At 35.2% G+C, this 13,054-nt stretch overlaps 1 protein-coding gene across 1 annotated transcript in view; it reads left to right on the top strand.

The window, feature by feature from the left end:
* Positions 1–13,054, top strand: part of TTBK2 (tau tubulin kinase 2) — an 85,808-nt gene that overhangs the window by 58,783 nt on the left and 13,971 nt on the right. Inside the window, 1 exon segment of the mRNA XM_032689773.1 lies at positions 450–1,050. Within this exon segment, the coding sequence (XP_032545664.1) occupies positions 450–1,050 (601 nt within the window).

Raw genomic sequence — 13,054 nt, 5'->3', positions numbered from 1 at the left:
AAGCAAATTATGCAAAGCATAAGTAAGGAATCAGTCAATAAATAACATTCTTCTTGAAAGCACCTAATAAGTGCTGCTGGAGACATCTGTTTCTTCTGCTTTGAGTCTCTGCTTTGTAACTTAAATTAAGTACAGTGGACCATCTGGTGGTAGCCTCATCACTGAGTTTTTATCCATTCACTATTCTCCCTTCTGGTAATTATATTTACAATACAATACGATGTGTTACAGTGAAAGTTATAATATGTGTACATTTCTAAGACCATCCGTCCATTTTTACTTGACATCAGACTTGCTTGTCTCAAATTGTGGAACCACTGTAGATTGTTCTAAAATATGACAACAAATTTTTATATAAATCTAGTTTTCTCCTACCAAAAAACCTCAAATGTAACTTACAATATTTAATTAATTCTTAACTAATTCAGATATTAACTTCTTTTCTCAAGTTTGGAGAAGATGCAGAAAGACTTGAATGCTGCGACAGAGTCTCCTGCTGCTGCTGTTCCTCCTCTTTCTCAGAAAACACCCCTTCAAGCTCCTGTGACTGCTCGCATGGACCATGTTTGGCACTATGATGAAGAATATCTTCCAGATGCTTCAAAGCCTGGGTCGGCTATTTCTCCAGACCATGCTGATGGTGTTATGAGCAATGGATTTGTAGCTGTTAACTTAAGCTCCTGCAGGCAGGAGGTTGATTCTAAGGAATGGGTGATAATAGATAAGGAACGGGACTTGCAAGACTTCAAGACAAATGAGGCTTTAGGGCACAAAATGACCGGAAGTCCCTCAGATGAAGAGCCAGAGGTACTACAAGTTCTAGAGTCCCCTCGAGAAGAGCAATCCAGACAGGGTGGTTGGGCAGGAAACAATGTCAATGGCAAGAACCAAACTTCAGGGGTGGAGTTTGTTCTGGACATGGAGTGTCATCCTGCTGCTTCTGAACAGCTTACAGATAAGTTGGAACTTCTGTCTGGAGCTGCTGGACAGCTTCTTGCAGCCACCCCTACAAGTCCTATGGAAGCTCAAGCAGAAGGAGCACTCACTCCGGTAAGAGAAACGATCACTGTTTTATTGAACCTGTCTTTATTCAGAATTATGTGAGGAAATAGTAAAGGCAGTGACTAAAATACAATAGCGTAACAGAAATTCCTAGTTTCAGCAGATATGGGACTTGATTCTTGAGGAATGATCTTCCATGTTCTGTTATACAAGTGTCTACATTCACCTGTGGAAGTGGCTATTAATTCTGCAGGTATGATCCATAGAAATGACCTTGTTTAAAAAGAAGTTATCTACCTGTGTGTCTATCTAGCTGTCTATCTGTCTGTCCATCTGTCTGTCTGTCTAACTAAAGAAGCTCCTTATGCAGTGATTCCTAATCAGTGAGAGACATGCAAACATATATTTATTATATTTGCAATATATAAACATAAAATTACAATGAATATGTAAAATACTGTGCTACAATGTTTCATATGTTTCAGGAAAAACCAAAGTGGTAGAAATGAAAGAAACAGTTACTTCCTCTCACTGTCATTCCTGTAGTGTTTACCTTTGGAATTCCCTTCATTTTTTCTGAAATGACTTGTTGCCTTTCATAAAGTGTTGCTACTTTTCACTTGTAAGATACTTTTGCAACTACTACTTTACTCCCCAGTTTTCACTGACAGATTGCCTTGCTTCCATTGCATACTATTCTTTTTCTGTTTCTCCATCTTTTCTAAAGCAGTCTCATTTGCACAGTTTGTGAACATTTACTTTTTTCTCCTTTGTCATTGTTTTTAAACAAAGATTTCTTTGTCTTTACTTAAGGAGGAAGGGAGATTAATGATTAAGTGATTGGAAATCAACTCTTGGTTTAATTTCTTCCCTTTTCTGAGTAGATACTGTGCCATCTATGATCTGAAGGTGAAGTCTTTCAAGCTCCCTTGAGCCAAGAAACCTCATTATACTTTTTATTCACTTATCACCACTTTTTGTGAAAGTTACAGCCAGCTCATTAGAAAAAGAAACTTGTCACTAACTACTATTATAAGTGTGGAAATATCCTTTACAGGGAAAAGGAGCTACTCAATGTAAACTACAGCTCCACAGTAAAATTTTAACTACACCTAGGTTCTCATGGAAAATGCAAGATCATATCTTTCATGCAAGACTATATTTAGATATCATATTTTGAAGTATGTAGTTTATAGGAGATTAATTTTGTATGATTGAAAATACAGAACTGTGTTAAAACCCAGAAGATTTCTAAGATTAAAATTGAAATTTTAGTTGTATGAAAGAGTTTTTGATGGGTTAGAAACTTCTAAAAGTGAAAAATTAATTTAAATTTTTCAGTTTTCAGCTACTCAGTTCTTCTATTTTAATGTCAGCTTTAGAAAAACAGACAAAAAAGAGCAATACTTGGTCCTGTACAAAATACTAATTATCAAGTGTTTTTCTTTCAAAAGCCATTAAAAAAACCAGCTTGCACTATTCCACTTTAAACAAGCCTGGCTCTTTTTGGGGAAATAGCTGTTTTACTTAAAACTGAAAGTAGATGTGGTAAAAATATTACGTACTACACTGCAGAGAATGGACACTGTCTTTATCTGGAAAGGAAGAAGCTTCGGAATGTGGGAACAGAAACAGTTGTAACCTAAGTTAATTAAGTGCAAGATGTATTACAATACTGGTTGAAGTAGAATTTGGGATGATGTTATATTTTAGTTTGGCTTTGCAAGCAGGTAAGGGATATTTGTCATGACCTCAAAAATGGGGGAAATTAATATGATTTATATTATCGTGGAAGGGCAAGTAGTGCTGTGAAGGCAGGATGAATGACAGGAAGGAACTTACTGTTTCGAAGGTGAATCATATGCAGTTGAAAAAATAAACTGAACTGGGAATAAAGAAAATAGAGATTATTTGGCTGATTTAGAAACTGGGAACAGAGTGTGTCTAAGCAATGCATCTATTGCAACTGTGATGTATTCCCCTTCATTAAGGATATGTAAATATTCCTTGAGATAGGTACTGGAACCTGGCTGTTCTTACAGGTGAGTGTCCCGATCACTTCACTGGGAGAAAGCGTATATATGCCTCTTCATACAGTAGTTCTCTCTGTTCAAGAGTCCTAGTGACCTTAGGGAGCTGTTTGGTAGAGTCCTTTTCCTTCTTCCTCAGAATATTTACCCACCTGAAACTGTTCTTTAAATATGATCCTTGTTTGTGCATCAGATGTTCTTGTTATTTAGTAATTTTTTCTAAGTAGCTGTTTCCCAACAATAAAAATAATAGGCAAGGTCATATTTTATTTTTCTGTTGATTTAATTATATTGCATGAGTTACTAAGAACAGGCTTGGATCCAAGAATGTTAAGTTCAGAACCATAAATCAGATGATTTAAGTATTACTAAAAGGGGTTAAAAATAGATGTTTAAATTATAGTAGTGTAATAATATAATTTTTGAAATAGTTCACTCATTTCAAACAGCTCAAAATTCTACAACATATCAGCATTCATGATCCTCATGTTTATGAATATACCTCCTATAAGGATTTCTAGTGACCTGCTTCACTATCACTTAGGAGAAAGCATGAGGAATTACGGTTTTTGAGCTTGTTCTGATAGGTTTGTTAAGTATGCAAGTATTTATTTCAGTGGTGAATGAATAAAATAGCTTTACTGTTGTATTTTTTTAATTTTTTCCTTTTTACTTTGATGATTCTTCTTTGTTCTTTGTTTTTTTCAGGGCTTTATTGCTCACTGTTTAAGTAGTAAGTAATAGCATGGATGTTTCTGTATGAGAAACTAACGTTTTATATACTCACCCATAATTTTATTTACTCCTGAAGGAAAGAAATTACTGGTCTGTAGTCCTTCCATTTGTAGCTAAATGTTCTTCCTGAAATTGTGTGTGTATGTGGACTTCCAGTAATTGTTGATAATATCACTTCTTACCTGTTTTACACAGCATTAGCATTCTATTAAGAATGTAAAGTTGTAGCAGTTAAAAAAGGAAACCCAAACTCAAAAAATAAGAGAGAAAAATGTGTAAGTTATTGGCTCAGGGTTGAGAAAGTTTCAGGCATAAAAAATTATAGCAAATTATGCTGTTATGGAAAAAAAACCCCTGCAAGTAAGAGAAGTAATTTTCATGTTATCAGTCATGGTTTTCCAGTTCCAATACAGATTCTGTGTGCTATCAGCAAATACCAGTTTGATCTGGCTTAGTCGTGGGCAGACAGTCATGTATCTCTTGAACTACTCGAAGCATGCTAAGGGTATATGTACTGACTTTATGCTTTGATAATGGCTTTGTGTTGACTTTGGCTGCAGGAGAGACAGTATGTGATTTGCTGTAATATCTGCTGGTATTAAGTTAATTTGTCAAAAGAATGTGAACTAATCTAGACTAATGGTAAATTTATACTGGAGCAGCACTTGGCATCCTACAGCTGTAGTTTTCTTTTCCTTGATCTGGTACTAAGAGCATAGAGTTGGACTTTGTGTTGTTGAATGATGGCTTCATTAATTTACTGTGTTTGTATTGAATTGCAAAGAACTCCATACAATGCATGCACAAAACTTTGCAGCGTATATTTGTTAAGTAGATATTTCAGTCAATAAATAATAATGGATTTGAAGTAATTAAACATCTAATAGCTATTTCCATTTTCATCTCCAGTTTAAATTAAACAAGAGTTTACTCTGGTCACACTTACTTGACTACCGAAAATCATATATATATGTATATATATATATACACATATATATATATATGCGTGTGTGTCTGTGTTATAGAAGAGTGTTTACTGTGTGAATCTATTTATTTTTATTATTTAGAAATATTACTGAAATGGAAATTTTGTATCTTGAGGTACTATTGTGTTTTATCAAAAGCTTGTTCTTAAATTTTTATTTATTTCTGAGTTCTAAGTAGTTTAATTTTCGTATGCCTTCTAGCCTCAATTGCTGCTTTTATGAGACACTGGAAATACTTTCTTTTTGCCCACTTGCAAGTCAGATATGCATTATGGGAACTGAACCTTAGGGTTGACACAATTGAAAATACCTTTTCCTTAGGAACAGAAATGCTTGATAGGTACTCTTGGTTTCCAAAGAATGCAGGTTAGAATTGCAAGTACTGTGGTAGGAAACAAAAAGTCACCTTCATGAAACTTGCAGAAAGTTTCCGTATCTCTACTCTTCGAGGTTTTCTCTAAATGTAATGGGAACAAAGAGTTGCAAACTGTGTATAGCAATCTCATTTACAGGTATTTTCTCATTTACAGGTATTTAGATATGTCACTATTAGATGTTTATTCTGTGCTGGAAAAGGTCTTGCAAAAACCCAGTTGATTTCAGAGTTGTCATCAGCAACCAATTTGAAAATGTAGATTGTCTAAAATTATTTGTTTGGAACACTTGGACTTTACAGTTCCTATTCTTCTTTCTTTCCTTGTATCTAAATGCTTGAATAATGTAGTTCAAGATCAAGGAATTGTTCCTGGATTCTTGAGGCCAGTGTATCCTTCTAGTTTGATGCCATATTTGGGAAATTTCATCAAAATCGTTTAGTATTAACTTTTCTGATTAGTCCTGTCAGGTCCAGTTCTTAATGTATGCTGCTGTGCTGTAGCTGTAAAGCCTGCAATGGGTGTATATGCTAAAAATATAGTAATCTCAGAGACACAGATGTCTTGTTGTGTGGATGTGTTAAGCATTTGCAAGGACCAGTCAACTATCAACTAATGTACACAGTGTCCTTGAAACTGACTGGGTTAGTTTATTAAATTTGCCCTAGATTGTTACTGACTCCTTATAATTGTTGCAACATTTGGACTCAATGAATCTGTGATTTTATTTGCCAACCTAAGGATTCTATGATTCTAAGATTCTAAGACTGACTGAATGAAGAAGCCAGCTGGAGAAAGGATGCTCACTCTTGATTTTGATACTGGATTTTTGAAAATGGTTGGTGGAAAATGTGAAGATTAGTCTTAAGACACCTCTTAAATTATCAGCTTTCAGCCTCTGAGGGAGGTGTGAATACAGTTGTCTAAGAGATTTCATTTAGGCAAGCATAAACAAGACTTATTAAAACATTTTCAACCTTATTTTCTTCCCCGCCATGTTGTTCTCACAGCTCAACTCATGTCATATGCTGCATTTCTCCACTCCAAGAATTTCAAGTCCCATCCTCCGCACCATGAGCCCTATAGCCTATCTCTCCGTCCACTTGGACCCTCTGAAAGAGGCTGGTTTACCAAGGAGTCAATCAGCTGAGAGCCACTCCTCTTCCTCCTGCTCAACTGGTCGTAGGCAGCTTCCTGTCATTCCTTGTGGCAACAAGTTCCCCCCTGTCATTCGCATCTCAAAAGCACAACTTGAGCAGGTGAATAAGCCTCATCTTCATAAAAGTGACTGCACTGTAGCAGTCATCTGCAAAGTTTAACATTTTTTGTTGCTCTGCACAGTCTGATAGTAGGCATATGCTAATCATACTGCTATACACAACATCCTAGAAATATTTTGAAAGATCAAGTGAGGAATAACAGTGAATCTTGTTCAGGAATAGAGTCAGGAATACTCTGTGAGGAAGATATATTGAGCCACTTAGAAGAGAGCAATATTTAAAGAGCTGTTATTCAGGTTATGATCTGGAGCACGAAGCATCTCTGGATGTTCTGGAAGATAGATTCACTTCCTCAGAGGGATTTTCTCCTGAAAAAAAGGTAGGATTATAAATCTAGGAAATAAGATTTTTACTTCTTTCAAAACTAAGATTAAAGTCTTTCTTTTAATGTGTTCCTATAATCAGTACCAGGTGATTTTTTTAATTGGAACACACACTGAAATTTGGACTACTCTAAATGATTTCAATGTGAGAAAAAAGATCTGGAGATAGTTGGATTGTTACTTTGGAAATTAACAAATAATGAATCGATCCACTGCTTGCAGTATATAAAACAAAGATGGCAATTATCAGGGATCATAGATAAGAAAAAATGTCACTAGAGAAAGGGGACTTTTCATAGTTTTGTATTTCCAGTTTCATTTCTATATGAAAAAGATTGAGGCTTGGAATCATAATTAAAGTTAACCATAATTTTTGTATTAGTCACAAAAATACTGAGATTTGCTAAGGAGCATGAGCTTGCATTGTTGGGTAAAACAGTATGACATAGCATTAATGCATAAGACTAACATATCATCATCATTTTACCATTAATATTTCATTTTAATTATATTTTGTGTTGCCTTTTGTTTCCAATGTATTTTTCAATATAAATATTTCTATATTAAAGACTTTTTTTCTTTTTTCAGTGAAGAATGCACAGGAGTATTGATATTAAAAGTAATCCATCAACATTAGTTACTTTCAAAATTCCATAGGATCAGTGGTGAGTGATAACAAGGCAAACAAAGTAGCTAGTGTACTGATGTCAGCATTTTGTCTCTTAACTCAAAAAGCAGTGGGTTTTATTGCTGCAACTCCTGACTGCTTTTTAGTTCAATATAAAGAAAATAGTTCTGTGCACGATGTATGGAAACAGATGAACAGTAGCTCCCCAGTGTTCATTATTGTGAACTTGATGGGATACCAAAATACCACAGTCTTTATGATGACTGTCATATTGAGTAGGAAAAAGGTCTTAGAAGAAATCAACTCATTAAAAGTTAAGCTTCAGTACTTTTTGGGATTAGTTTGTGTCCCAGGATGCCAAATGACATTTTTTTGCCTGTATATCTACAATTTAAGTTTTCCAATGAGAATCCATTGCAGGTATAATTAGCAAATGTAGTAAACTGTGCACAATGCTCAGAGAAAATAAGTTGGTGCAGAGGGTCTTCCCTGGCTTCCTTAATACCCAAGAAATGAATACAGCTGCAATATTAATAGGGGATGCAAAGTGATGTACTTTTCTGTCATGTGACCAATGTTGCTACTTAGTGGAATGAGCATATGTAGCATTCAGCATCTTCTTTCTTTTTACTGGGTAAGTCCACAACTGCTGTGTTCTTTTATGAGCTGTGATTTTGGAAGTCCTAACTCTGTTTAGAATTTAACTTCCGGTTTTTCATTTGCTATGGAAACTACAAGCATGTGATTGTATAGTTCATTCCAACATTGAAAGCCTTGTATACTTTATGGCTCACTGAAGAACTCAAAAACTTTTGCAAGTCCTTCTCTTTTTGATAATGCAGTAATGTTAGGTAGTAGCAAGTTAGGAGTTCTTCAGCATGAAAGATGAATATGCATGTTAATAATCAAAGCTTTTCTCCAATTCAATATTAAAAAGATTTCTAATGTCATTCTGTATAAGTGTTTGGTACTGAATTTATTGTCATATATTTCCTGCTGTCTGCAATTTTTGTTCAGCATTTATAACTAATGAGTTACAGAGGTAAGCGATCTGTGCTGTTGAATTTAATTGCATGTATTAAAAATAAGAAATTGTAGATTTGTTTATAAAATCAAACAAAGTGATTTTCTTTCCAGATTTTTAAAGAATGAGGACTTAGGAACTCTAAACCATCTTCCTCTACTTTGATATCAGATAGAGGAGGTATTGAAATTTCTGTATATTCTCTGCTCACTAGTGCAGAGAGGGTTTAGGATGTAGGTGTATATTTATTTTTCGATAGAGAACTCCTCTCTTGCCATACAGATATTATGGAAGGCAGACGGAGTGTTTTGCTTCAGCTCTCCTTAATTATTCAACTTACAGCATAAAGAAAGGAGTATGGCAGCATTACAGCTGACTGAAAACCAGAGAGAATTATTTGACTAGAATCCGAAGATTATGTCCAGAATGATATTAGCATCCTTTTCATCTATAACATGGTCAAATTGTACAGCAGATTCTCTTGAAACATAATCTTTTTCTTTCTTTCTGTGAATTTTTCAGCCAGGTTAGTCTCTGAACTCTGCTCATTAGAGGGCTGTTTAGAGTGTTGTTTGAGGTCAGCAGTAAAGGTGATGCAAGTACAGCAAGTACCGGCCAGGGCTGCTTAAGTACACATAATGCTAAATGTGTAACTGGATCTTGAGAAACCATCAAAATCGGTGACCTCAGATTTTGATATTTATGGTTTCACAGCTCTAGTTCTACAGGAAGATAGAGAACACCTCTTCTAGCCAAGGCAGCCATGCAGAATACTTCTAAACTAGCTACCCTGTAATACGATTCAGCCCTTAACAAAGGTGGATTCCAGTTTTGTCTGTCATTCAAACATGTTTTCTTTTTTCAGTGTGCTTAATGAGACATGTACAAGGGGGCTAATTTTAATCTAATGATTTTGCAGTTATTCAGTATGTTAGGGGAGCATAATCTCTGTCTCTCAGATTGAGCTAGTTGGCACTTATATAAATATTTTCTTTTCTCTCGAATTTGTACCTTGTTGAAACATTAAAAAAAAGTATTTTAGTTATATTATTGGTTACAAAATGCTCTGAAATCTTCCCACACAAGATGTTATGGAAATGCAAGCCATCACACTCATATTCATATCCAAAATGTGAAATAGTATACTAATCTGCGTTGAAAAATTTGCCCTGATTTTAAGCATCTCACTGGAATTCAGGGACCTGTGGAAGAATAAGGTAAGGCTTCTTGACATATTCAAGGGGTATTTAGAGAAAGAAAGCATATTGGATGTTTCAGGTTTATGAGCCTGATAGTAAATGTTGTAAGTTTTGCCTTTTTTTTTAATGAACAAACTTTAGCAGGTTTCACTAGTCTGTGATAGCAAAAGAATGAATATTTACATTGGTTTTCACATTTAACAATCCCTTTTAGAACCACAAATAAACAAACAAAACCTCAAAGGTGCTCCTATCTTGTTACAGTGTTCTTTTATAATTGTAAATTTGTCAGTGGCATTAGCTTGAAGGTGTCATGTATGTTAAGATTGCTTTTGAACTCAGCTCGTTAACACTCTGGTATAGCATTTAAAATATCAGGAATGGATATACTTGTCCAATTTAATTTTTAAGACATGGCACATTATCAAATAGATGTGCCCTGGAAGGAAATGAGAGAAAAGGTTGTCTCTGTTCAGGGAGTCTGTGTTTTTACTGCTACCATGGTTAAAGCCACGGTTTGTAGCAAAAGGGTTCTGATTTCAGGTTTTACAGAATTGTTATGCCTCCTGTTCCCTATCCTGATAGAAACTATATTGAGTCAGCGTGAGGTTTAAGTTAGGTTCTTCCCAAGGGGCTGCTACCATCGTGGTAGATATAAAAAATCTCATATATTACTTCTCTTTAGTCTAGGATGAGGGCCTGCCACGTGTGAAAATTTTAACAAAAGAAGTTTAACTGGAGACTACCAGTTACTACAAATGCCTACAATGCTTGCAGTACCATTATGTGGGTCTCTTGAAAGGGATTCAGTATGAAAGCTTACAATCATCTCTAGTCTGATGTTCCTTAACACTATCTCTTACAGCCATATATTTCTCCTGTTTATCCTAATTTTAGTCTATTTGTAGAAATAACCCATGTACTTCAGTAAATATATAATTAATTATATTTTACTTTTTCCCTGCTGTGAATTTAATCTGGAAATGGATTGTAAGGGATACAAAAGATTAACTCTAAAAAGTCAGTAGGAATGATAGTAGTAGGTAGGGAAGATATTGAAAAGTAGGAGGTCTGTTCTGAACAGTAAGCTAAGTGAGCTGTCTTCCAAGATGTAAGCACAGTAGTGTTTCACTCATGTGAGAGTGATACTGTCATTAAATTACAGGACAGTGTGCTAATATGCCCTTTATTTTTTCATACAAACTGCAGTTCAAATTTCTTTGTAGAGATGTAAAGTTGTGCAAGGAAATAGAAATTAAGTGACATAAGTAAATTAAAACTCATGAAGTATGAGGAGGAAGCTGGTGAACTGGAAAGATTCAGGGAGGTATTTTTGTTTGGTATTGCCAAAGTTGCAGACTCATACTAACCTTGGTCATACTCCTGGTAGGCAATAGAGTTTAACCACAGATGAAAAAGAAGCAGGGAAATGAAAAAAGATATGTGAGGTTTGTTCCCCTCGATACACAAGCTTTAGTAAGGTAGGAAAGATGTTCTGAAAAGTAAACTGGTCAGGAAAAGTGTCTTCAGAATGCCAAGTGATATGATGGTTTATTAATGTGAGAAATTACAAATAATGAAAGGATTAGCAGAACAATGAATCTCCACACCATGTCTCCAAGAGGCCTGAAGTCCTGACAGCACTTGACATGCTTGCAGAAGTACCCAGACATCATGAGTGGAGGGAAGAAACTATTGCTGAAAGGTTGGATGATTACTTGCTGATATTGTACAATAATCCATATTCACACCTTTAAATCTTTCAGACTTAGCAACTTTGCAGACCTAAACTCAGTATTTCGTTCCTCTGCAATTCGCTGCATACGTACACAGAGGTATTCATGCAGGTGTATCCCTTGCTTTTGCAGCCTGTCAAAGTTTTAAAAGGAGGCAAGTTTATCAGATGTCATAAAGGATGTCTGAGGGTTATTTGTTGTTTTGTTCTTTTTCCATCTTAACATCCCCCTCGCTGTCCTGTAAAGTTTCTTGAAGAAAATGCAGTATAATTTCTCATCTCAATTCAATGCGAATTTGAGAAAACAGAAAGGAATTAAGAAACAATTTAAGGAAGACCAAAAGATTCAAGAGTGTGGTGGTAATAGTTTCATTCAAATATTCTGAAGTGAAAGGAGAACCTCAAATTCATTGTTCCACATGTTGTCTCAGCCATTTTCAGTCATCTGTTGTATCACATAACTCCTGTTGAAATATGAGAATTACAATAATAGGTGTTATAAACTACCATAGTGAGCTGAGAGGTAGTATTTGAAATTGATTTCCCCACATCTTTCTTCTTAGATGAATTGTAATCTTTTGTTCCTCGGGTTCAGTGTTTTACATAATTGACATGATTAACCATAGTGATCTCATAGGATAAGACTGTGTTTAGTGGCAGAAGAAAAGAAAGTATGAGGATCATTTATGATCATGATGGGTTTTTAAATTTTACATATTAGTCCATGTATTATTTGTTTTGTAGTTAGGTATGTATTGAACAACCCTGAGATTTCTGTCTTCTTGACTTGGACTAAATTATTATTTAAATTGTTGGATTTTGCATGTGTCAGGATTAACTCTCCTCAGACCCTTGTCATTCAAGGTTTCACAAACAAGAGAGTGATAAGACTATTTATGGGATAATTAAGGCAACAGGATTATTTACTTTAGTTTTAAATTGTTTTAAGGAATTCAAATCTTCTTCCAGTCTCTTTACTTTACGTTCTTCACTGTGTATTGTGAATCATGAAGTTATCTGTAGTGGCCAGCCTTGCAAATAAATGATGCTTTACCCAAAGAAATCTTAAAAGACACATTAGGAGGATCATCTACAAGTTTCTTCCATTTCTTCAATAATTGACTATTACATCTAACTCTTCCAAATGAAAAGCCTTTGGATTGCTACCCGTGGTAGGGGAGTTGGAACTAGAGGATCTTTAAGATCCCTTCCAACCTCATCTATGATTTAACAGGGTTCAGTTCTGTACAAGTTCTGTTTTCTCATACAGATTCACAGATTTTTAAAAATTGGCCTTGATCTTTTGTTTATCTCTTAAAGATGCTCCTGAAGTTCTAGCAACCCCTGCATGAAAGGGACTTCTGCATGGTTACTAATTTAGAGTTCTTGCACATATGGCTGAAATGTCAAGCCTAACAGGGATATAATCTAATTCTTGGGCTTTGAGAAGGTTAATAAGGGGTTTATTGGCCATTTGAGAAAACAAACTTATTTGTTACTGAACACAAATCAAGAAAGTGATACATGTATTCAAAAAGCCATTTCTGAAAGTATGAATTACTTAGTAGTACTGGATCTTTCTTAATAGTCATTCAGTATCCTTTTCTCCATTTGTTCAGTGTTTTATGTTCACAAATAGTTCCTGCCTGTTTGACTGTAGGTGGTTCAACAAGCCCACTCCCCTGTTTCTAGGGTGTAAGTGTTAAATCTGTATGGCCAAGATGCACCTGAAAGACCA

The sequence above is a fragment of the Chiroxiphia lanceolata genome, chromosome 6 (assembly GCF_009829145.1).
Source record: "Chiroxiphia lanceolata isolate bChiLan1 chromosome 6, bChiLan1.pri, whole genome shotgun sequence".
Taxonomy (NCBI): Eukaryota; Metazoa; Chordata; class Aves; order Passeriformes; family Pipridae; genus Chiroxiphia; species Chiroxiphia lanceolata.
The sequence above is the reverse complement of the archived record's forward strand: the minus strand, read 5'-3'. Positions and strand labels throughout refer to the sequence as shown.